General features: G+C 38.4%; 1 protein-coding gene across 2 annotated transcripts in view; it reads left to right on the forward strand.

The window, feature by feature from the left end:
- sidt2 (SID1 transmembrane family, member 2) overlaps window positions 1–15,666 on the forward strand; it is a 59,471-nt gene extending 43,805 nt beyond the window's left edge. The window contains exons 20-26 of one of the 2 annotated variants that reach the window (XM_039744118.1): window positions 2,725–2,739; window positions 3,121–3,197; window positions 3,327–3,373; window positions 5,497–5,602; window positions 9,349–9,459; window positions 9,811–9,924; window positions 12,736–15,666. In XM_039744118.1, coding sequence (XP_039600052.1) covers window positions 2,725–2,739; window positions 3,121–3,197; window positions 3,327–3,373; window positions 5,497–5,602; window positions 9,349–9,459; window positions 9,811–9,924; window positions 12,736–12,798 — 533 coding nt within the window. In that variant the 3' untranslated portion in view covers window positions 12,799–15,666. The remainder of the gene's footprint in view (window positions 1–2,724; window positions 2,740–3,120; window positions 3,198–3,326; window positions 3,374–5,496; window positions 5,603–9,348; window positions 9,460–9,810; window positions 9,925–12,735) is intronic. The other variant, XM_039744119.1, reaches the window with a different exon arrangement.
- Window positions 15,667–27,139: the final 11,473 nt, after the last annotated feature.

Genomic DNA, 27,139 nt, shown 5'->3' on the forward strand with positions numbered 1-27,139 from the left:
GGCACAGTGGTAGGGATCGCGTCCTGGATCCTCCCCAAGTGGAGTTTACATGTTCTCTCTGTGTCGGAAAACATGCAGGTTAGATGAATTGGTGATGCTAAAATGGCCCTGGGGCCTCATGTATAACGCCGTGCATAGAACTCGCACTATAACATGGCGTAAGCACAAAAGCCGAAATGTGCTTACACATAGAAAAATCCAGATGCAGGAATCTGTGCGTACTCCAACTTCCACGTTCTTCCGCTACATAAATCCCGATCAGCGTGAAAACTAACGCTCGTGCTCGCGCATTTTGTAACGCCCCAACCCCTCCCAGAATTACGCCTCTTTGAATATGCAAATCAATATAAATCACCCTTAAGCTCAGCCTTCTGTGAAAAGACAATTGGAAAAGCACGGAGGAAAATAAGAATTTCAGCGAATACTAAGTGGAGGCAATGGAAAAACATACTATTTGTTCAAAAAACCGTGGTATAATCAACAAAAGGAGTGATATAGCGTGTTGGAGAAACTTGAAAGCTCATGTTCACAAAATCGCACAGTGCCGGAAATAAAAAAGACATCACATATCAAAATCGCCGTGAAAAGGCGAGTTGTAGCCCACCGTCTGAGTGTCATATGAAAGATTATTAGGGTACCACAGGGGGGAAAAAGCACGAAATGTCAACTTCAATCTCGACATTTCCACTTTAATCACGTAGTTTATTTTTGTCATTAAAGTAGAACATCATAAACTTCATCTTAAAATCGTTTAATTAACCAGTTTCTCAAATCACATCGTAATTAAAGTAGCACGTTAAATGCTTTGTTTTGTATTTGATCTTCTATGTGCTCTGTGTTTGTGAACCACTACTTGCTTCTTAAACCGGCTCTCTTCCTCCAACTGGACACAGAGTCCATTACATTCGTGATATTACAGCTCTCTGAATAACTAAAATACTGAAATGTATACGTGATATAATTTTTATGATGATAGGAGTTAAAGCACGTTATTAAACATGTGTTTCACTTCGATGAAATAATTTATTACAGCAGTACTCAGGGGCAGCTCTAGGCTTGTGGTGGCACTGGGGAGAGGAAGAATCGGTGGCTCCTTCGCCGCCAATGTCAGTAAGGTAGCTTATGCACGGTGGATGGCCACATCCGTTGCAGACACTGCATAGCCGCCTCGTGCTCATGACACAAGCACTTAACTTTTGCCGAAATTTGTCGCTGCGTTTTTAGCTGTGTTGTTATTTTCTCTTTCTGTTTTATATTCAATATATATTGGCGTAGCTGCCACTGCATTCCTTGCTTTTCTTTCCCCAAATACCAAACCAAATCGCCACACAATCAGCTCTGTAATAGAAGTTAAGCCATCTGTAAGCTTAGCGCCGATTCTTCAAAACATTTAAGGAACATTGCAATATTTTTGTAGTACATGTTTAATTATTCTATCCTTCATGACACTCCCAGTGAAGAATATAGATTATTTAAATAAAGTAAAAGTTTTATCTGTATAATTTAATAAACATATTTTGCTGCATTTCAACTTAAAAATGGTATCGTCATCATATGTAAATACGCGCTTTATAAAGTGGCTCAGGTTGTGCGATATTATAACTGTAGTGCAAGTTTACAGTGAGTTGATTGTACTTATAAGTACAAACAGTTCTACAGTTCTGCAATTGTTTGAGTGCGTTTAAAGTTCTTGAGATGAAACTGTTTCTGAACCGCGAGGTCCGTACAGGAAAGGCTTTAAAACGTTTTGCAGTGGCTGAGAAAGCGTGTCCTTGAAGCTGTATACTGATAATTCTCTTTCCGATCAGCTGCTGCTGTGATTCACACTCAGATACAGTGATATACATACTCTGAGTGGTGCAGTGAGAGTAATATGGAAAATGATGATCCGCTGTGCATGGCAACTCCTAATGGGAGGAGCTGAAAGAAGAAGAAGAAGAAGGAGAATTGAGAGTAACAACGCTAAAGCGGTTATGGTATTTGGAATACTATGGCTGTTCCTTGGACCATTATATTGTTACAAGTTAATTACAATCAGATGCGTTACACTAATAAACAATATGCGGTTAGTTTCTGTGTATTTATAAAGCCGCGTCAGGAAAATAAAGAGTAACCACACAGGAACAGTAGCACTGCTTTGACGCTGGGTGCCGCCAGTCTGCAAAACCGAGCAGAGAACTTGCGTACGACAAGGTATGAGGTACCGTGGAAAAGTGCGTGGCTTTACGCCAAGTGTAGGTTTTATACATCGCGATTTGAACGTGGAAAAGTTCTTACGCAACATTTCTGTGCGTACGCACCGTTTATACATGAGGCCCCTGGTGTGTGTGTGTGTGCGTTCATTCTCTTATGGCCTGGCCAGGGTTTGTTCCTGCCTTGTGCCCAATGCTAGCACGGGAAAGGTGCCAGCAACGCCACCTCAAGCAACCCTGGTCTACATTAAGTAGATTAAAAAAATGACATGACTGTGTGTGTGTATACAGTATATAGTTATGTACAGTATATATGTATATATATATATATATATATAGTTAAAAAATATAAAATGTCTTTATTATTGATGACTAAATAACACATTTTTAATAGTGAATGTAGAACACTGGAAAATAAAGCACTGGAGATATTGCATATACAACTGTCATCCTTATTTTTTCTGTTTCTTATCTTACTTTACTGTTCCTCTTTTCTTACTTTCCTTCTTTTCCCCTTTCTTTTTTGCTTAAGATGTGTCAAATGCAGGTAGAGTATCAAAATTTTAAATGAAGGAAAACGTTATAAAAAGGTAATTGGGAAAGTAAGTCATGCATAATATCAAAACCATAAAACAGTACCTTGGATTTGTGGCTATGAGGACTGCTTCTTTCATACAACACAGTACAGTACAGTGTTTCATTGTACAGTGGGCTCTTTTCAAAGTGCACATGAGCCTGAGTAGCGCTGGTCACTATAACTGAGAAGCCTTGGTCCTTTATTTCCAGGAGACTGTTGTTCTGCATAGTTAATCATGTAGGTTTGGATGTGTGACTCAAAAAAAAACAAAGAAGAAGCCAAAGAAGCCTTAAATGCATCTAAAGGCACCAGTGTTATTAGTGCTGATATGGATTTTTTTTTTCTGCTCAGATGTCGGAGTGTTTAAGCGTATTGCACTGGTGCTATACACAGACTTTATTCAACAGTGCAATGGACCCCAATACATGGTAAGATATCTTCAGGTTTGCATGCTGATGACAAAACAATAAGAAGATTCTGTGACCCTCACCTGGAAAAGCAGATTCAAAAAATGTGATGAGATTCTTAACTTACGGCTTTGTTTTTTGTCTTTTTAGGACAGAATGGTTCTTCTCATCTTAGGCAATTTGGTGAACTGGTCTTTGTAAGTATAATTTATTATGTTTAGTTATCATCATTTATATGTACAGTATATGCATGTACAATATACTGCTATATGATTAGATTTGTATATGCATGTCCCTTTTTGTAGGCATATACAGCTTTTCTGCTTTAATCCACATTCATCAGAAAAGTAATACCTCTGCAAATGTATATTTATAGTTTATTTATCTGTGCACTCATACAGTATGTTCATAATTAAGCGCATTATTGTGAGTGTGGTTATACACCTGTCAGTTTGCTGTGTGTAACAAACAAATATATATGTAAGATTGTGTGTAATTATTAATACCTGCTTGAGAGTGTAACACCTTTGTTCTGCAGGTATGACATACAGAAGCGCCTATGTATATTGTATATCGTTCAAGGGACTGCGAGGCAGGAAATGGTTAGATTAGACAGGGACAGTAACCCACAATGATCTAAATGAGAGAAAAGAAATGCAGCCTGGGAGGAAGCAGTTAAAGCTCCTCAGAAACACAAGAGGTTAGGCAATTTTGCAGAGATGAAGGTGAGAAAGAGGCCTTGAATGGCTGACTAAAGCTTAAAACACCTCCTGACTAATAAATGGTGGCACATAAAACAATACTAAGAGAAAGCTGATCTTGCTCTTCTTTTAAAAGTTAGGACTGGTGGAAGTCGGTTGTTGTCCCAAAGAGCACGTGTGGGATCATGTGACCCTTGTGAGCATACTTCTTGCTGAGTGTAATGGGGTGTCACTCTACTCCCCATCCTCATGACTATCTATGCAGGTACATTCAGACTGTGGACTGAGGATTCATGAGAGTTAGGAAGACCATGAGATGAACAAAACATAGTAAATTGAAGTCAAAAGGGATAGTGTGGGTTAAAAATACAAGAAGACAAATTGAGAATGTGCTGCCAGAGCAAGAGAGCGAAGCAAAATTGTAAGTCAAAAAATGCAGAGGTGAAAACCAGAAAACTAACCCTGAGGCTGGGTCCTACTTAAAATGAAGCTATCTAGTACTAAAGAGAATAAGAGATTTAGAATCCAACAAGAAATAACTGAAAGTGCAGATGTCTCCATTTTTATATATCGTGTCATGTGGCATCACAGACATGACGGAAGTGGTCACATGATCGATCCAAAGCATCGTGTAAATATTAAAAATGAAGATGGTAATAAAAATAACTTTAATTTCAACTCAAGTGCAAAACTAATAACAGAAATATATTGTATATATGTAAGTGTTCCAAATTACTCAAAAATAAGCAGATGGCAACACATGAACATTACAGCCTGACGGTGATACTGTTGTGGAACGAAGCCCAGACACAGACAGGCGGACATCGTTTTGTCACCAAACACACACATTTATTCTGTACAATATTTACAATTGTTTAGTGCACAACTCAGTGCCTCCAGCACCAATCCCCAAAAGTCCAGGCCTCACAGTCTAGTGCCTTCCTTCTGGCCGCCTCCGCTCCTCTCTCTAGACTCCAGTCCTCTTCCACCTGACTCTTGTCTTCGAATGAAGGGAGGCGGCCCCTTATATACCAGCCCGGATGGGCTCCAGCTGCTTCCCAGAAGTCCTCCGTGGACACTCCCTCGTGTGAAGTAAGTGCCAGCTGCGCACCCGGAAGCCCTCCGGGTGTCCCCAGTCTTCTTCCCCCCAGCACTTCCAGGTGTGGCGGAAGTGCTGAGGTCCAGGGCTCTTCAGGCACCGGGGCGCCCCCTGGCGGTGACCACAGGCCCCTACAGGGTTGAGCTTCTAAACTCTGCACCAGTGGCAACCAGGGTGGTCGCCCCCTCGTGGTCTTGAGGAGGCATAAGTCCTCATCCAGTCCTCTTGGGTGTCCCGGCTGGGTACCACCCCCAGCCGTCCGCCACACTATATACACCAGAGGGCTAGTGGTGAAGAAACTGGGATGAACAGCACAAAGTACTGTAGGAAATTCAGTCCCCATCTCTTACCTTCTGCATGACTGTTACTAAGTCTTAGTAGAAACCTAAACCTCTGTATTGTACAGTACTGTGTTCTCTGTGAAAGGTGATATATAAAATAAAGTTGGGTGTTCCGTATTAACATTTATGAGCTTGTTTTCTCAATATTAGTGTGAAATTAAGGCTCCTTTCTCCCACAGTGCTATTTTTGGACTGATATTGAGACCTAAAGATTTTGCTTCATATCTTCTTGGCATCTTCATTTGTAATCTCTTGTTGTATTTGGCTTTCTACATCATTATGAAGGTAAGACGTTTTGTAGTTTGTTTTTATATCTTAAGTGCACATAGCAAAAATAGGAGAACTAAAGACAGGTAAAATGAGTTGGACCGCCACGTGTTGCTTTCTGTTTTGGATAAAACTGTAGAACAAAACTATAGTACACAGCATATAGATAAAAAGTCTGCAATATAATTGCATAGATAATCAAATCAGTTGTGTACGTTTTGTGTTCAGAAGAAAAGCTTATGAGATATAAATTGGAATTCATGTGTGGAAGCCATTAGAACTGTGCTTCCTGTTTGTCACTGTTAAAAGTGAAAACAAAACACAATAACGTTATATAAGGACTAAACAGTATAGCTAAACTAGAAACTAAATCTGGGCACAGGGCAATGCCTGTATTGCTCAAATTTTTAAACGCTCAAACCTGTAACAGACTGGTGGAAGATTGTGGAAGATTGAGATTTAAGTGTTTTAACTCTTTCAGTGCTGATGTGGACTTTTGTCAAAATTCAGGAGTAGAGGATGGTAATCAGTTGTAAACTGCAACAAAATATACCCTTTCATTTTAGTTCGACCCTCTTTGCTAGAAGGAAAGTTACATGGCTTTGTTGATTTAACCTCGATTCCCTACACGTACGTGCGTATAAAATGGCATCGACATCTGGAAAGAGACAACAGTGAATGTGCAAAGCAAAATACTCCATGGACGTTTTACGTAATTTCGTTGAATTGGACTCTGACTCGTTGGACTCTGAGTTTGAAGTACAGTAAGTGATCTGGAGATGGATATCAAAAATGAAAGTGAGGCACCAGCTGATTGTGGTGCTGAAGACATTCGTGTATCTGATATGCCTACAGCAGTGTTTGCCTGGGAGGACCACCACTTACGATAACAAGCGGTACAAACCATATTGCGTCACATTGCAACCACCACGCACCTGCTGTGCGAAGACAGCCAGGCAGCTGGCCCACCGTGCATTCCTGCTGACCATCAAGGTGACCCCACGCAGTCACTGCTGCCAGAGATGCCAAACATGTGCCAACAGCAGCCACAGCATATAGCAACAGATGTTTTATACTGACATGTGTGAAACCATTGCTTTGTGTGCTTTTCTGAAAACTGAGTTCTTTGGAAAAAATATTCAGCCCTCAAAGAGTTAAAGAGGTAAGGTAAAAAATGGTTAATAAACAGCCAGGTGTGTAAGCCAGATTAAACTAAATACAGTATATCAGCTACAAAATTAAAAACTTAACTAGGAACGTAAGTCAATGTCAAAGCAGTTGGTCCTAACTACTTCTAAATTAACAAAGTTAATTGAGGAGGATGGCTGAAAACCTTGGCTTGTGCACAGAAGTGCAACAAATAGTCTTCATAAATAAAAGGGTTTATTTTGAAATAAAATTCTATAATGTCAAATAAAAGCTTACAAGAACTGAAAGAAGGAACAAAGGAGTTCCCAAAAGGCAATCCAATGGCAAACAAGTCCCAACACACAAATCCTGTAACCAGAATTGAATAAGCAAAGCAAAAAGATGAAAGGAACAGCAAAAAACAACAAAATGACAACACTCACAGACTAACACTACCAATGACTTCAGTGAAAAAGCTGCTGACTCCTCCCTTCTGGGAGAATATAGAGCCAGTGATGCCAGGGTGGCCCCGCCTCTTGGGGAACCACCCTCAAAGTACAAGGAACATCACTACATTTAAAGACACAGTATATGATTAACCAACAAACAAAACTGTCAGGAACATTATAAAACTATGAAAAGTAATATTAAAAAAGTGACAAAAACAATCATATAACATAAAAAAACACACATTGATACTTAACACTGGTCCTCATTAACTCAAACAATGATTTTTTATATTTAAAGAGTTTATTTTCAAAATAACTTCAAAAAGTAAAAAAAAAAAAAAGATTAAAAAGATATTGCTTAACAAGGCATGCCAAACAGAGCACAACTAGTGCACAAATCCAAATCCAAAGTCTAACAACCAGAGACTCAAAAGATAATACATACAACGGTCCAAAAATCATAAAGTGCAAATGGGAGCCAAAAAACAGAATTAGGAAAAATAATGCCCCCACAGCCATCTTATCACCTGCCAGGCTTTAAAATAAAAAGACTGGGGTTGGTTCCCCAACTGTAGTGTTAAAAGGCCCTTCCCCCTTAGGCTCAACATAAAGAGGACAAGGCACATAAATAAATATAGTCAATATAATGCAATATATAATTGATAAACCAAACAATATTCACAAAGAAATAACATTTAAAAAAGAAATTAAAGCATAATCGACAGCAAAAAATATCAAATAATATTTAAAAGATAACAAAAAGATTAAATAAAAAGGGCTTTGACTATTGTCTGACTGTTCAGTACCAACTTAAACAAGGAATGGGTGATGACTTCATACATAATGACAATACCTAATCAAATGGCTGGCAACAGATGCTATCACCATTGACAGCTTGGCTATGGGCCACAAAGACTAAGCCCAAAATGGCAGTGGCCAAAATTTGCAACAAAGCAGTGCCATAATGACATTAATAAAGCATCATTAAAATAACAAGAAAAGAAATCACAAAATGAATAAACAAAACTATGCACAAGAAAATAGACATTCCCAAAATTAAATCCACCATTTACAGTAAGTGATTGTGCTGTAACTTTTGTTAGCAAACACGTTGAAAAGCAATCCATACCATCACAACAGGATGCTACTTGTGCTATGTTGACCTGCTATGTAGCAGACTTTCCAAGTATGAAATTTCACTTGAATGTTCTTCAAAGTGGTAGTTTCCAGGTGGATAATTTTGTGAAAAAAATGCTACTAATTAGCAGAGCTGCTATGTAACATTGCCTTTTCATATCATTCAATAATCTGTCTAAATAAAATGTTAAGGTCTGTCTATTTTTCATGTGATTACCCAAGAAATAATGGGCAAGAACCTTATCTTGGATGTATTCAAAAACTTATGACCTGATATATAGTGGAAATTTATTTTAGGCTGTAGGTCGGCATGTTTTATTAGTATAAAAAAATAAATAGTAACACCTAGTACAGACAGAAATGGCATAGTATTTTGAGTGATGCAATTGAAACACTTAATGCATTTAGTTTGATTTTTGTTTCTGCAAAAACTCTTTAATTGCTTTTTGTGTGAACCTTATAGAAAGTCAACAGTGACCTTGTGTTTGTCACAGAAAATTCATATGACCACAATGAACTGGTAAGGTGAAAGGTCACAGAGGAAAATTTACATAGCATGTAAAAAGCAGCTTTAAACAGTGGCTTAAATGTTCTGGTATGCCAAATTAGCAAACAATAATGATTGGAAAGAGAAGGAGAATAAGCTAAAACGGTCCACGAAAGGTTTGACCCTAGGCACGATCATGACAGACACAGTACCACGAAGTCAGAATGGTTTAGATACTAATAGACCCCACCAGGTCAAAGCTGTATAGCAGCTTACAGTATGTGCGTGGAAGTCTCTAGACTGTAACTTTCTTCTGGACACTTATGCGGAAGTCTCCAGACAAGATCCTTATTGTACATAGGGGAGTTTTTATGAATTGTATAACATGTACCTTGTTAGGATACCACCATTTCAGAGCTGTAGCTCCTGAAATCCATGAGATTATCATCAGATGATTGGTTTATGATAGAAAAAAAGTAAAAAGTATTTGACAAGTATTCATGGCAGCACCAAGTACATTGCTAAGCCCTGTTATTAACACCTCTCTTACTCCTGAATAATAGCTCAGAAGTTTGGAGAAAATTCGACCAATTCCATCATTCTGCATCATCGCTACGGCAGTGCTGTGGGCAGCTGCCCTTTATTTCTTCTTCCAGAACCTCACAAGCTGGGAGGTAAGAGACAGTGTCATTTTTCATTAGTGTTTTATATTGTTATACTTTCTAAAATGTTCCATATTCCATTCTACTCTTAATGAAATCCAGTTTTTCATTTTATACCTTATACCCCAGTATCTCATAGTATGTTCATGTTGCATATATTTAAAGTGCAAACAATTTGTGTTGAAGATTAAAATTTTAGCATTAAATTTCAATCTATTTAAATAATTAGTGGGGTATAATACACTCTTTGTATTAGAAAATGTTCAATAATTTTCATTATTTTACTATTGCGTTTACATTTACATATACTGCAATCACTAGGAATCTCATTGGCTGCATTTTGGTTTATGTTGGTCATTACAGGAGACCCCTGCAGAGTCACGGGAACTGAATCGAGACTGCAGCCTGTTGCATTTTTTTGATGATCATGACATTTGGCACTTTCTGTCTGCTACAGCCATGTTTTTTTCCTTCCTGGTAAGTGTGTTAGTGTAATGTGATGGGATGGGTCATGGCACAACACCTGGGTTTAGGTCAGGGTGGTGTGTCCACTGCATGTAACTTGCATATTCGCTATGTCTGTGTGTTTCTGTTTAGGCATTCTCCAGGCAGACAGGTTAACTGCCCACCTATAAGCTGGTTCAGTCTGAGTTTGTCTGTGTCTGTGCTTATGAGTGCCATTTGATGGAATGACATTCTGTCTAGACCTGCTCCCTGCCTTCTTTCCATATCAATTGTGATAAATTCCTGCTCACAGTTATCCTAAACTAACAAATGAAAGTAGTAAAAATGGATGGGTAGGTGGATTGAGAATAATGAAGAGCAGTCTTTGTCAGTAAATGCAAATATATTGTATCGTAAAAGTGAAGCATTTAGTAATTTGAAACATGGAATTTTGTTTAAGAAGTGAAGGTATGTCTATCTTTAAAAACTAAAAGGCTTCCTAACGCACTGTAATAAAAGAGATGGGGAGGAGAAAAAGGTGATCGTTGGAGAGGATCATCACCATAACTCTACCCTGAAATTGTGTGAATGTTTTTGTTTTTCTGTCAGAGATAAATCTATTAGTAAAGTTGTTTAGTTTAAATTTTTCCATCATTGCTTTGCACAGTTTGCAGTGGATGCTTTGGTTGTCCGATGTCAGAAACATTTTGAACTTTCGATATAATTGGTGATGGAAAATTGAAAATCAGACTAGCAGAGCGTTTCAAGGGCAACCTGATGGAAAGTAGAGAAACACTAGTGCACCCAGGTTTATGTTACTAAACAAACCTTAAGCTCTCTAAACAAATCCTTTTAATTATTTTGCACAAGTGAGTTCTTTCCCTTATTTTGACAAAAGACACATTCAGACACATATAAACAAATGGTTTGGCCTTAAATAAGACAGCCTCCATTATAAGCCACATCATGTAGTAGCAAAGAGTGACATTACATCCAGTTTTACTAATTGATGGTCAATGTGGAATCAGCTGATTACTTTACATATATTGCCTATTTTTTTGATTTGGTCTATCATGTGTTTTGGTCTCATTTTTCTTTGCCACCGCCATATTGTATTAACATCAATGACCTCTAGTAACTCTTTTTCATAGGGAACTTTCAGAGGACGTAAAGGATAGCTCACAAGTAAACAATGAATACATATAATGCATGTATGAATTACACATTAAGTAAGGTGTTTAACCCTTAAACTTGGCACTTGTCTGGAGGAAGCAACAGTGCAGATTCTCTAAACCACCCTCTTTTCTAACTCCTAATCCTTCAACCTCAACTAAACAGCAGCCTGTTTGCAAGAAAGTAGGTAGAATGATTGTTAGTTTTAAAAAAAGACAGAGCAGGGTTCTTTCAGGATTATACATTTATTGTGGTAAAATTGGTCATGTCATAACTGAATTTGTGGGTTTCAACATCTGTAAAAATTTTAATTCTTGAATTGCACATTATCATTAAAAGAGAAATCCTCTGGGATATTTGTTTGGGCCACAGATACAAAAGTATTTGATTTTTAAAGGAAATGTTTACCACAGCTCATATTTTGCTGCATCCCAATGTTATCCTACCTTTTGAAGTGAAGATGGATGCTTTGAATGTTGGAGTAGGAGCCATATTGTCTCTTGTGACACTGGAAAATGTAATCCATGCATTTTTTTCTCGTAAACTCATACCAGAACAAAATTATGATGTGGGAAATAGAAAGTTACTGGCTATAAAATTGGCATTGGAATAGTGGATACAGTGCTTAGATGTTGCCATTCATAATTTTTACTGAATTCAAGAATCAGCACACTTTCCCAACCTCTCTCTCTCTCTCTCAATAATCTTACCGATTAAAAACAATGAAAGTGTTTCGATAATTTGAACTTAATGAATTAATTTTGTATCCAATACCATTCTATTTTCTGACCAGTTTATAACTGGTACTATCACAGATGTACCCAAAGATATTGCTAATGTTGAGCTAAACACCCCACTCACTCATCTTTTTCTCATTAATATCCCCGACAACGTAGCTTTTTTGTATTTTTCTGTTAGTGTGCAGGTCAATCAATGGGGGCAGGTGATGCGTCATTCAGGTATTGACCTTATAAAGAGACATTTTTGGTGACCAGCAATTAACCTTGAGATACAAGAATATGTACAGTCATGTGATGTTTGCTCTCAAGCAAACTCCAATGCTGAAGCTCCACCTTTACCCAGTGTGAATTATGAGCTCAACACAGTTTGGGACACCTGGAAGCAAATTAGGAACATATATTGAGCTGGCTGAATTACTTTATATGCTCTCCACATGTCTGTGTGGATTGTTCTCTGGTTACTCTACCAAGCCCCCAAACCACCACCCCCAACGATGAGTGTGTTAAGTTAACCAGTAAGTCTAAGCTGGTCACATATTTGTGAGAAGATATGCACCCTAAAATAAACTGAAATTCTGTCCAGGGTTGGTTCTTGCTTTGCATTCAGTGCTTGCAGAATAGGCACTGTGCTGCTGCAACCCTAAACTAAATATATTGTTCTTACAAATCCTTTAATTTTCTTCATCAATATTATCCAATCAGTGTTGCAAAAAACAAAACTTTACTGAGCAGTACCTAACATAAGATAGAGATAAGCAGTGGAGTGGATGCCAACCTACTGTACTATACCAGACATGCTACTTTTAAAATTAAGCCAAATGTAAAATCAGGGGATAACAAACAATCAGGAAATAACAAATTAAGAAAACGTTGGGCCCTAAGGGCATTGCACCTGCTGTATCACTTGTATCTAAAATCTTTTATTGTTTAGGTTCTCCTGACTTTAGATGATGACCTGGAGTTTGTGAGAAGAGACAGAATCCTGGTGTTTTGATTCTACACTGACAAAGAAATTCTGCATTCTGAGGAGCAGGCTACAAGGCGGGCAACTCTGAAGGGAAGCCCTGAAAAGTAACAAAAAAATTATTAATGCCTTCTTTGGAAAATGAAAAGGGCAGTGCTGGTCAGTGTCACCCGTGTAAACCCTGCAGGGAGTTTACAGTGCTGGGCAGTGGCCGCTTGTGATTTCAGCTCTAACCCTTGCTTCTCGGAAGAGTGCATGCAAATAAAGTAAGGTGGAGCCATTAGAATAAAAAAGACAAAGCTAAAATGGTTCATGCTGAAATATGGTAGTGCAGTGCTACAAAACACTAAACATGACGAGGAGTATAGTGTGGTTGCTTTGGGTATTTCTGATCTTCTGGCAAAACTGTCACAAGTGTACTTTCAAAAGTCATACTATCACAGATTAAAACAAGGGAGGTTTTTGCCTTGTCAGCTTTAAATTTTTCACATTTTCCTGTTTCATCCAGCCATTCTTCCTCTTGAATTATAGTGTACTTCCCTCCATGAAGATGATCATTTTACAGCTTCATTTCTCCAACTCTCGTTTTTTTCAAGCCAAAAATAGCTCAGCAATTAGTGCTTACCTCCTTGTTGTGCATCTTGAAACAACAACACCACCTGTTTGCAGGGAAGTCTTATCTCAGCTGAAGTGACTTGTGGGTTTTCTTAACAGCTCAGCAAATGATCCTGGCAGTTGTGACGGAAATCTTGGTTGGTCTATCTATCTGTGGCCTGCTAACAACAGAACCCCTAACTTTCCAGTTTTTTCTATCAGAGTCTGAACACTACTGACAGGCATTTTCATATCTCTGGATATCTTTTTATATCCTTTCCCTGATTTATACAAATCAACAACCTTTTGTTGCACCTCCTTTGACATTTATTTTGCTTTCCCCATGGCTTGGTATCCAGCAAAGTCAGTGCAGCTCTGCATGAATTTAATTTGACTATGTATACACACGCACTGATTACAATCTAATAGGTTACAGTTATGGACACTCTCCCTTCATTACCCATCATTTGAACCTGTGTGTGCCAACTTGTGTTTAAATTATCAGCCCAAACATTCAAGGGTATGTAAACTTTTGATCAGGCCCATTTGGGTGATTTCTGTTATCATTATGATTTAAAAAGGGCTCCGACAATTATGTATTAATCAGTTGCCTTGCCTGAGCACACTCCCTAATTAAAAAGAAGCTCTCTGCATGATTACTTAAATTTTCCAGACCATTGCCCAATAATTCCCAAATTATGCCAGGGAATATAAACTTATGAGCACAACTGTATATTTATATAACATCTCTATAACACCTACACAACCCTGATTGAATGACTGACAAGAAGTTCTTGGCTGTTTGCAGCCAAATACACAACCTAATGAAAAATATTTTTCGCTAAGGGATCAATCATTCTCATGGCCCTTAGATCCAGAAATATTCAACCTCATAGAAAATTTTATTTTAATGATAAAACCAATGAAGAAAACATGATTTAACAACTGAAAAGGGTAATGTGATTGCCACGCCATAGCAGCTGCAGAATAGCAAACATAGTTGCATGTCAAACTGCAAGTTGGTGGCAATTGTGGTTTGCATGTTGCCTGTATCTTTTTTCTTTTTTAATCTTAATTTTATTTAAATTTAATTTACAGAAACACATGCAGAAGACTAATTATTGACACTATGTGAAGGATATCAAAAATAAATAACGGCAAACTTACAACAATATTTACAAAGAAAGAACCTAAGTTTTGGAAGTACACATATTTCTAATGACATTTCTTTCAAATTATGTATTAAATAAAATGCTCACTTATTTATATCTTCTTTAATACAAAGAGCATTAAACTTTGATCAGCTCATTAAAATGTTCTGTTTTTTGAAGAATGTATATAATTTTATAAAAACAAATCATACAATACTGTACATTTCATACCATGTTGACGGTAAACTTTGTGTTTCTTATATATTAAGATGTGCATTTATTGTATATTGTCTGGAAGCATTATAACATCTTTTTATTTCTTTTGAATTTTCCATTGCTGTCTCCTGCATTCCCTAATTTAAACTGATTACACTACCAATGTTCCTTAAGAAATCAGAATCATCACCATCTTTCTCTACCCTGCATTGTTTTCATCAGTTGTCATCACTGACCACAACTATGTAGCTGGGAGTTTACGTTTACCACCAGTTTGTATACATGTCATTAGTATTACTGTATGCACTCTTCTCTGTTTTACAGTTTGTAAAAGCTACTAAGCACTAAAAGGTTTCTTGCTTTTTACTATGCTAATACCTCTGTGCCAAGTTGCAGTCTGACTGATTCATGTATTGTGCCCACAGACAAACAGACATCACTCCAAAGATGATCAAATCATGTTCAGACATTTCTAAAATGTGTCAATCCATTTAAAACTCAAAATCAAGATTTTGATTCCATCAAAACAGTAACTCTATTAAGAAATATACAGTAACTTGTTTCAATATGTCTATGCGATATGTCAGACAGGTACAGTAGGTGTTCCTGACCCACACATTATGAAGGATTTTCATAAAGACTGTAACAGAAGAGCTTCAAAGGTGCAGTTCAGACCCAAAAGGAATTCCTTATTGTTAAGGTGGCCAAAAGAGAAGCAAGAAACAGAAAACTAGCAGAGGTGACAGCATTAAGAATTGGCAGAAGGAAAAGTATGCATGACTTCAAAACTAAAGAAGTCCGTGTTACAAATTGTCAGTCATTCTTGACTGACACAGATAGTCACAATTTTTCAACTATGTTGCAAAAAAAATCCAAACGTCATATGGTGTATTTATATTTTATATGTTATCTTACAGGGCGGCACGGTGGCGCAGTGGGTAGTGCTGCTGCCTCACAGTTAGGAGACCCGGGTTTGCTTCCCGGGTCCTCCCTGCGTGGACTTTGCATGTTCTCCCTGTGTCTGTGTGGGTTTCTTCCAGGTGCTCCGGTTTCCTTCCACAGTCCAAAGACATGTGGGTTAGGTGAATTGGCGATCTTAAAATGTCCCTTGTGTGTGTGTACCCTGTGGTGGGCTGGTGCCCTGCCCAGGGCTTGTTTCTTGCCTTGCGCCCTGTGTTGGCTGGGATTGGCTCCAGCAGACCCCCGTGACCCTGTGGTTGGGATATAGTGGGTTGGATAATAGATGGATGTTTTCTCACAAAAAATTCTGAATATAGCAACATATATAACACAATTATTAAATGCACTTACCCTTACAATAAAAAGTACTACATTCAATTTTTTGGTCTACATGCCCCTGTCTTTGGCGAGTTCTTTCCACTTACCAACATTCTTCTTTCATTTACTATTTTGCTTGTGTGACAAACAGCCCAGACACAGACAGGTAGACATCGTGTAAGTCACCACATATGCATTATTTACACTATTTACAATATAAAGTGAAAACACACAACCCACTTCACCCCAAAGTCCAGGCCTTCTTTCACAATGCCCTTATTCAGGTCCACCTCCACTCCTCTCCTCCGAGCTCTGTCTTTCTCCGCTCCCGACTCCAGCCATCAAATCAAGGGAGGCAGCCCCTTTTAACCTCACCCAGACGAGCTCCAGGTGCCTTCCGATAACCTTCCGCCGGCCCTCCCAGGTGTGGCAGAAGTGCTGGCTGTGCACCCGGAAGTACTCCAGGTGTCCCTGGTCTTCTTCCCCCCAGCACTTCTGGGTGTGGCGGAAGTGCTGGGGACCAGGGCTCCGCAGGCATCCGGGCACCCCTGGCGGTGACCACGGGCCCCTATAGGGTTAAGCTTCTATGCTTTGTTCCCGTGGTCCCCAAAGCCACCAGGGCAGTCGCTCCCTCATGGTCTGAAGGAGGTGTAAGCCCTCCGCCAGTCCTTCCGGGCATCCCGGCTGGGTGCCACCCCCAGCCGCTTGCCACACTTCCATCACCCCTTATTACTGCCACCCTCCCAGATCTGTAGACTTCTTAATGCCACTGCCATTCATGTTTTTGCAAGTGCCATCTCTTTTAGCTTTCCAACACAATGGGGTCACAGAGTATCATACCTGAGGACTGGGAGCATTCAAAATGAATGCACAGCATGAATAAATGAATTGAGGGCTTATCACCAGTCAAACAAGTTACTGCAACATGGGTACATCTAGCCATACATGAGCAGAGGCAGCTCTCATGAGAGTCGGAAGCCCTGAGACTTTCCTCATCCTCATTACCAAAGGTATTTCAATTAAATAGGAAGAACATTACTTTTAATTGCATTTTGCTTCAACCTACCATTTTTGCCAGGTATTTTATTACCTTTTACTCATATACACTTACTGTATAAGTACTTATTTCTGCTTAAAGTACATATGTTTGCTTAAATTTAGTAACCTTGTAACATTTTACATTGCTTATAACTGGGCCCACTTTCAGTAGATTGAGCGTTATATTTTGGGGTAACCGCATCTAAAGAAAAATGGAAATAAAGCAAAAATAAACAAAAAGAGAAAACTATGAGCCTCTGAATGATATACTGTATAAGCACCCCTTCTTAGATGGATGGTGTTTGAAGTGATGCTCAAATAAAAGTTCGGAATCATTCAACCTCCAGCCACCCATTTCAAAACTTACCAGTATGAATTTGTTATGTGACACTGGTATAGATATTCCCATTTTTCCTCAGATAAGCTCAAATTCATCAGCCTTTGACCTCTAGCTAGTGTGGTGCAAGTATGCTTTAGCACTTTGACACCTATGCGCACTACAGTTGTTACAGATCTACTAGTAATGCAGTGAACAGCATGTCCCATTTTAATACGTTGATTTTTTAAATCTTGTCAGTGAGGAGGCTTCTGCAGTACGTTAAATTCACTGTCATAAACCTCAAACCACTGCAAGACGTGGAACATCATTCAACTAAAAACTCAAATTGTAAACGGTACAGTAAAAGCTAAAAATGATAGTTTAGCTAAATGCCTCACCAGGAATCAAGTTCAATACACAGAGTGAAAAAAAAATAATTAAGAAAGGAATTTGAAGGGAATTAAGGAAATGGTCGCAGTTTCTGCCTGTCCGAGAGCTCAAATCTGGAGCATTGTGATCACCCCTACTAAATTGAACAAAGGCAGACAGGTCCATCTAATTGAAGAAGGGACATTAATTCTAGATATATTTTAAATGCAGAAGCATTACAGTGGTGGACAACACGGGTTTGGTCCCTAACTTGCTCTGTGTTTTCAGTTAAAATGTGAGCATTTACTTCTTTTAAATAGAATTTAGTAATGCAACATTTGATCATTTGCCCAATTCTCATATTATGTAAAACACAGGACTTGTAATATGTGGCTCATAAGAATTGAGTTGTAAGTTTTAATTTTTGAATTTTCACCCAGCCAGCCCTTGAGTAAAAAAAATTAAACTCTCAGTGCCTATATGTAAACCTAAACCTATGAATGTTCAAGAAAAATAATAATCAGTGTAAATAAATTGGAATTTTTGTGTACTTTTTTCCAATTTTATTTAGAGTTTCAGTGATTTTCATGTATTGTTGCATTGTACTTTAAAATGGCGAAATGTGTTATGTTGTGATGAAAAAGCATGTTTTCAATAAAATATCTGTTTTTGCATTTTAATAAAGTATTGTGTATTTAGAATTGTATTTTTGATTTTATATTCTATATTGCTGCTTCAGGCATAAATGAGAGATAGCAAAAGATTCAAATGTGGCATAAGTTGGCTAAATGTCCTGACTGCTCAAAATTGGCCTAATTGGTATTAGGATGTACTGGAGGAGTCAGACATGACTCATGGCATTTCCCAGTGGATTTTCAGAAAGGACTGCACAAAATTCATAATATAATATAATATAATATAATATAATATAATATAATATAATATAATATAATATAATATAGTGCAATAGTAGCTCTGCTGCCTCACAGTAAGGAGACCAGAGTTCACCTCCCAGTTCCCCCCAGCGTGGAGTTTGCATGTTCTCCCTGTGTTTCCTTTAGGTGATCCAGTTTAGTCTCATAGTCCAAAGACATTCAGGTTAGGTGGGGTGGCAATGCTGAATTAGTCTGTCTGTGTGTGTTCACCCTGCTATGGACTGGTGCCCTGTCCAGGCTTTATTCCTGCCTTGTGCCCTTTGCTAGCTGGGATAGGCTCCAGCACCCCCCATGGGTTAGAAAATGGCATACTATAATATAACATAAGTTGGTGTAGTGAAGCAGTGGTTATATACTGTACTACGTGACATCTACTATCCGCTTTCGGGATGATGATTGACCTCCAAGGTTATTCCTCTTTTTATTTTTATTTTATTTTATTGTAGAATTAACTCTCAGCAGCAGCCAGCAGGGCAGCCGTGTGGCGCATGCGTACGGGTGCCGTTCTCATTCCCTACCACCTTCTCCGTCACCTCCCCTACCTCTTCATATCTTAAATCATTCTTGAGGCAGATTGAAGACTTAAGTGCCAGCTTTAGTGAAAAATGAAGGAAAACGTACTAAGTAATTGCAACACAAACACTGACTTAATCAGCTTTAACGCGAAAAGATGCTGACAAAAAAAGAGAAGAAGCAGGCCTCTAAGGTGAAGAAAAGAAGAACTGCTCAGGAAGCAGCAAGCGCGTCAACCACTGAGCAAACGAATGCTAAATGTACAGAGAAAGAGGATGAAAACTACGAATGCTCAAGTGTATTCACTGCACGTTATCATGCAGTGTTCCATTACTGGTATAATATAATATAATATAATATTATATTCAATTAATCCATTTAAAGATCAAGGAATTGCAGTCTATTGCAGCAGGTTTGGGCACAAGGCAATTAGTACTGGTCACTAGTCCATTGCTGGACCTATAATATAATATAATATAATATAATATAATATAATATAATATAATATAATATAATATAATATAATATAATATTCACCAATTAAATAAGACATTTTCTAGGTTTAAGTAGAATAGCCAGTTGCCCCCCAAATCTTTTTCCTTAGCTCTCTGCAGTTTTACCACATTTTGGAGTAGGACAATTTCTTCTCATATCATCTGACAATAATATAATATAATGAGGAATCACTTTTACTAATAAAGACTTTTTTTAACTGTTACATAGCAATGATGCACAAATTAAGTTAACCAAAAACTTTAAATTAATTTTTGTGCAACTAACGTCTGTGTATTTCCCTTAACTTCTGGTTAAAGAATTCATTTACTGTCCTAATTCTTTTCACCATTTTGAACACTTTCATCCAGTCACTTCTTAATCTTTGTTTCAATAAGAAGACATTCAACCTTTATTCAGTTGGAATAACTGCAACAGATCTTCTCTTGACTTTTTTTTAAAGGAGAGCCAAATCTGCACACAATATTCCAATGAGACTCTCAAGTGTTTAACACCTCTTACGTTGCACTCCACACAACGTCCTATTGACTAGAGTACTGTTCTTCACTTCCCAACAGTTTTATTTATGTCTATTTAGGATGCAGTTGATCTCAGCTGATGGACTGTAACATAGCATGTCTATTCATACTAATTTGAATCTCATTGAATGTTTTTAATATTGTTTGATTTGATTAGATAAACTTTATTAATCCCAAGGCAAATTTGAATGCATACAGTAGCAAAAACATAAAAATAGTTAAAATACAGACACACAGGATAAAGAATACAATCAATCACTAGTAAAATAAATAAATAATAAATATATATTGTGCAGAAATAACAAATTAAAGAATATATACAGATTTTGTCTGGGATGTTAGGAGGAAGCATTGAATTGCCTGTTAGCAGTGGGCAGAAAAGCCCCCAGAGGTGCTTCTCAGCACACCATGGAGGAATGAGCCTGTAGCTAAAGGTGCTCCAAGTGTGGAGGAAATGGAGAGGATTTTTTTTATAATGGCATCCAATTTTGCCACAATTCTTATTTTCCCCAAAAGCTTCCAGGGCGTCCAGGGTTCACCCTGTGATGGAGCAGACTTTCCTGATAAGTTTGTTCAGGTGTTTTACATCGTTTGATTTCGTTACTCTACCAGGAGGCCACAACATAAAACAATACACTGACTACTACAGGCTGGTAAAACATCTCCAGCAGCTTGCTGCACACATCAAAAGTTTCCTTAGGAAATGCAGTCTGCTCTGGAACTTCTTGTATAACCCCACATTCCTGTCAAAGCGGCCCAGTTTGCTGTTTATTTGGACCCCCAGGCACTTGTCACATGGATCTCTTTCACGTCCTCCCCGCGAATAGCATGTGTTCTCAAAAGGTTTTTGGAACACTGGAACTCCACCACCAGCTCTTTTGTCTTGCTGATGTTGAGCTGCAGGTGATTCTTTCTCAACTACAAAATGAAAAAATGTTTGTTTTTCCCTTGTTATAGTGAAAATCAAATCGTCAACTATAATATAAAATAAAAAAAAACATTAAAGTGACCATCCAGGTACTGCAATCTCATTATTATTTATCTACTACAACAACATTTATTTATATAGCACATTTTCATACAAATAATGTAGCTCAAAGTGCTTTACATGATGAAGAAAAAGAGAAAAAAAAGACAAAGTAAGAATTAAAATAAGGCAAAACTCATTAACATAGAATTAAAGTAAGGTCCAGTGGCCAGGGAGGACAGAAAAAACACAAAAAAATCTCAGCTGGAGAAAAAATAACATCTGCAGGGGTTCTAGACCATGAGACCGCCCAGCCCCTAAGGGCATTCTACCTAACATAAATGATCAGTCTTCATTGTATTTAGGGTTCTCATGAAAGGACTTGATGATGACGGTCACGTGGACTTCTGGCCTTTAATCTATTAAAGTAGGAACATCATGGTGCTTTGATTAGGTGGTGGTGGCGCAGGTTGTCACCACAGAAAACCGGAAAAAGAACAGAAGAGAAAGTAGGGGTTAATACGGATTTTGGAGCCATCATGAATAGTTGTGATAATTAATTGAATATACAGAGCAGCAGGATTAAACTAAAATTAAGTTTTGAGAAAGCCATGTTAAAGTAATGTGTTTTCAGCAGTGTTTTAAAATGTTCCACTGTATTAGCTGTTTTAGCCTACACATTAGAACGATTGTGACGAGAACAGGTCATTGAGCCCAAATAGCTTGCCAAACATCCAAAATAACATTCTCACACATTATTGTTATTTCTGTTATTGTATTGTCAGTCTCAGTTTATTGGCTGTTTCATCCACCTTTAAATCTTGTGTCTAGAACCTGTGTGTTATGTTTGACTTGGCATTAAACCTTGATAGGTCCTTATCTCGCTCTTGTTTTTATTATCTGAGGTTTAAATCTAAGCAAAGAACGATAGTATTGAAGACTCAAGTGGAGATATTAATGCATGCCTTTATTTTTTTACATCTTGATTATTGTAATTCTTTATTTACATGTTTAAACAAGACATTGCTGCTGTGTCTTCAGTCTATTTTGAATGCTGCTGCTAGATTGTTAACAAGGTACAGTAAGTGGTCTCACATTACTCTGATTTTATCTTTACTTTATTGGCTTCTGGTGGGATTTCGAATCAGTTTTCAAATTTTAGTAATCATCTACAGAGCTTTGCATGATCAAACACCACAATATATTTCAGACTTTTTATATCATTATACTACCTGTCGCTCACTGAGGTCATCTAACCAGGGCCTGCTTATTATTCCACGTACTCGGCTAAAGACTCGTGAGAACTGGGCTTTTCAGTTCATTGCACCAAAATGGTGGAACAAGAATAGCCTTCCTTGTGTTATACAGGCTGCTGCCGATACAATTGTTACAAACAGTTGAAGAGGACCTTTTCAGACTAGCATATCGGTAGCTTGTTTTTTTTGGATCTTTATGTTCATTTGTTGAAATATTAAGTTTAATTTTATTTTTTATTGTTTAGAACTGCGTTTTGTTTCTTATGGTATACAGTGCTTTTTGACTCGGTCTGCGAAAGACACATCGTAAAAAAATTTAAAAAATTCTCCAGACCATGCTAATATGTAGAATATGGTTGCTATGGATGTTGTAAGAGAGCCCAACCCAGCTGGGACACCCAAGAAGTGGAAGGATGGGGGAAGGCAGCCCGGATTCCCACAGGGCACTATGGGACTTGGAGTTCTTTATCTCAACCCTGTTGGGTACTGTGGATGTCGCCAGGGGGTGTTGTAAAAATGGAGGAGCCATGCGGCATGGGGTTTCCGTCTAACCCAGAAGTGCTTACAGACCACATAGGCAGAAGAACAGAAGCATTTCTGGGTTGGACACTATAAAAGGACTTGCCAGCCTCACAGCAACAAGCCAGAGTCAAGAAAGAAAGAGGAAAAAAGGACTGTGTGTTATTTGGTACTTTGAACTGTGTTGTGTAGTGGTGGGGGGGGAAGGGCGGCGGCAAAAGAAAAACACTTCCCCACTTGAATAAAAGGTGTGCTATTTGGCAAGACTTGTGTCTCAGGCTGTCTGTGTCGGGGTTTGGGTAGCAGGACACTCTCTAGTGGTCCACAATGTGAAATTAAATGAGAGATAAACTGGTCAGAAGAGTCCACTGAAGCAATAGTGGGATTAGGTAGACATTCTCTACTTTATCCATCCATCCATTATCCAACCCGCTATATCCTAACTACAGGGTCATGGGGGTCTGCTGGAGGCAATCTCAGGCAACACAGGGCGCAAGGCAGGAAACAAACCCTGGGTAGGGCACCAGCCCACCACAGTCTCTACTTTATTTTCTGTTTTTACACTGAAGCTGTAAATATCTTGTTAATGTCCTAAAATATTAATAAAATTGTTGGAAAATACAAAAAGACATTCTATAACTTGGCAAAGAGAATGAGAAATGACTCCAGGTCCAACAGATAGCCAGAATGTCACTGAAACCGCAAGTCGACCTGATGACTTTTGTGCCAAGACATCCTTTAGATAAACTCTGCTTTCATGTAGAATTGGTGTGCATATCTTACTGTGGCTCCATCTTGGGATCACAAGTCTGATAAGATTTTTATGAAGAGTATATCAAGATGCAGCCTAGAACTGGGAAGTATCCAGTGTTAGATTAATGGCGATGAGTCTCTGCTGGGAGAGGCTTCTCATGATTCTATACTGGATAAGGACTGGCAAGGTTAGGTTGTAATTCCTCGGTTATTTGAACATAATCATTCCAGCACTATCAGCTCTCAAACCAAACAGCAGATGGTGCTTTAGGATTTGTTATCATAAGCTGGATGCAAATTTTAAATGAAAACCTAAGTAAAGCAGAAAATCCATGTATATGTCTGAGTGTCACCTGAATTAAAAACATGTACAATAGGTGAGGATCATTTATTTATTGAAAAACAAACACTTTTCCACACCTTGCAGCACAGAGTTTTCATAATAAAGGCTCTTTTCACTCTTCATAAGTCACCATCAGAAGTGAAGACTTTATACCAGCATACATTTGACACTGAATAGTTTACATCAACAGTAATGTAAATGTTCTTGAACATCAGGCAAGCTATAAGTATAAAAATATTTGTGGCTGAGTTTTGACTCATACAAAGCTAAATTCTGTCTTTGAAGTGAAACACTGTGAGAACAGGCACAGAAAAGGAAATTGTGCAAGGACCAGGAAATTAAAGCACCCTGAGGGTAAGACATAAGAGTTGTCGGGAAAATAGGCTTTACTCTAAACTAGGTGGACAGGGAGGCATCATGACACAAAACAAAATACACAACAACTAATACAGTATGACGACACAAGACCTGACTGTCTCAGACTCTTTCCACTAACATGCTGAAAGTTTGTTTGTAAATACTTTATCTAGAAACTTGCATGAAGAATGAAGCATATGGGCTTTATTTTGTAGTTGCCAGTAGATGATGTAACCAAACAACTAGCATGCTGATCATGTGGTGCTACGGCCAGACCATAACTACAATGAAAGCCACCACAGCGTGCACAAAAGTGGTGACAGTGGTGCAAGATCACAATGATAATGAGAAATAATTCAAAATCATAACGAAATAAGTGTAAGAATCATGACAGACTGGGTATGTGTCAATGTTCATTAATGCCTCATTGTGTTCTTGACCATTTAACCTCCAGACTGTGACCCGACATTTGCGTCATAGACATATGAGCGCCGACAAAATAGCGCCGATTAAAACGCGGTGTCAAAATCGCGCAGACAAAATCGCGAAAGTTTCATTAAATATGAATTACTAGTTTAAAGCATATATAATAATGTTTATTTTAGAAGTCAATATTATGAGACGCGGCATGCCATCAGCACGGCACACAGATAGTCCTTAAGATCACGCCATGCATATGTAGGAAGAATTGCAGCAAGATGTCTTGATAATTGAGCATATTTAGACTTGCTGGCTGCCTGACTGCTGGTAATTCCGCTTTGTATACGATGCGTTATGCCAACCCTCGACTGAGTTATTTGTTCGCGGCATGCCATCAGCAGTTATAACAGTTATAACCTAGCACATAATGTGTACATAATGCGCACGTACGCATCCCACTCTCTTGGCCTCTCTCGCGATTTTGTCATGGTGATTTTGTTGGCGCACATTTGTCGAAAACCAGTTAGCGGGTTTGTCTGCGCTCATGTCTATCGCGCTTTTGTCGGTGAACCCCTCCAGACTATGTAGTCTTTATTTAATAATTGTACTAACAGATTTGTTATCAAGAAATGACCCCTTAGTAATGATTCTGACTGCAACTACTTAAAAAAAACGCAAGGAATTAATAATTTCTAGTATGAAAGCTTATGACCCTCACACTTCATTTTATGGAAGGTGAACCTGCATGTTGCATTATTGTAGCATTTTTGACTGACCCCAACTGGACTCATTCAGCCACCAGAAAGGCATTGTGAAACAGGATAAGACTCAACACACTCAAAAAGGTTTGGGGCAGCCACCCATATAATTTCCCTGGCTGCAAAAGGCTTTAAAGGAACAGAGATGTTCACAAGACTGAGTCCAAAACAGAACTGTTGAAGGTTTGCAAAGATGGTGGCTTTAAGGGATTAGACTGGAAGTGATGTGTAGGAACCGGAAGTGACGTAGGATAACTGGAAGTGGTGCTCTTCTGATGTCAGTCAGTGATGTTCTTTCTTGGGTCCGGAACCGGAAGTGACACTCTTTTGGGTGCCGGAACCGGACGTAATGTCATGCTGGGTGCCAGAAGTGATGTCATCAGCTGTGAATCAGATAGGTTTTCCCATGTCTGGTCTGTAGAGACAACAGGAGAAGGTTTAGTGCGCTCCACCACCCCCTGGCCTGGCATGGAATTACCTTTGCTTGGTCCATACAATGTCTTCCTACTCGCACGTGGGTGACAGCATCCACTGACAAATGCCAGTGACCAAAGCCTGGCTAGATGCAAATCTTGTTACCAATCTGATATTGTATACCTTGTTTTCCTTTAGATCAGACCTCAAACATTACAAATCAAACTGTAACCTTTAAAGGATCATTTTGGTATTTTTCAAGTCAGTATTTCTTCATTATCATGGTATATATTCATTTGCCACATCAAACTGTGTTCTAATAGAAAGCATTTTTAATGCATTTTTAAAATACCTTGTCTGTTCTTGCAGCTACAATGGTGTTAAAAGGGTACATTAGCCCATAGGTGATTGCAAAAGCCTTAAAATTCACAAATACTGTCTATTTTTCAAGCCCAAAATATAAAAAGTATTAATCTCATAGTATTGCCTGCACATTTATTTTCACACCACTCATTGGTGGCCAGAGGCAACACCCTCTGCCACACTTTCCCCAACTTTGTGAGGCTCAGTTGCAGCCACCTACTCAAGCCAATGGATTTAGGCAGAATTATGGGTCTCCTAAGTGCTTCTTTTTAAGAGCTTGAACATCTTTCTCTGTCTCTTTCTCTCTTTTAAAACACACACACACACATTCTCTGCATGGGGTTCTTTTATGGCAGAGTCCTTCAGATGGTTTTGCCATTGAGAATCTCTGTGAACTCCTTTGAAACTTATGTCTCCAGGTTTGTGTGCTGTCCCCAAACTTTTCATGCCAATAATGCCATTGTAAATTAGCAAATCATTTTATGCTTATGTTTCATTGAGAAAGGAGTCATTAAATTAGAACATTGGTTTGGATGGAAAACAAAGCCTCTGTAACACTCCTGGATTGGAAGTGAGCACTCTTTCTCTGCATTTAAATGCACAAAATAGTGGAACAGTCCAGCTCAATCAATTGTAGATGTTACCGATGCCTAGTATTTCTAATTAATCCTTTAATTCCAGAATGATTTATGATGTTGACAGGCCTGTTAATTAAAGATTAAGTTTGTTTTTTTTTTCAAAGTTAAAGTTATTATTTCACAGACATGGTATGTATTA

The sequence above is a fragment of the Polypterus senegalus genome, chromosome 2, assembly GCF_016835505.1.
Source record: "Polypterus senegalus isolate Bchr_013 chromosome 2, ASM1683550v1, whole genome shotgun sequence".
Taxonomy (NCBI): Eukaryota; Metazoa; Chordata; class Cladistia; order Polypteriformes; family Polypteridae; genus Polypterus; species Polypterus senegalus.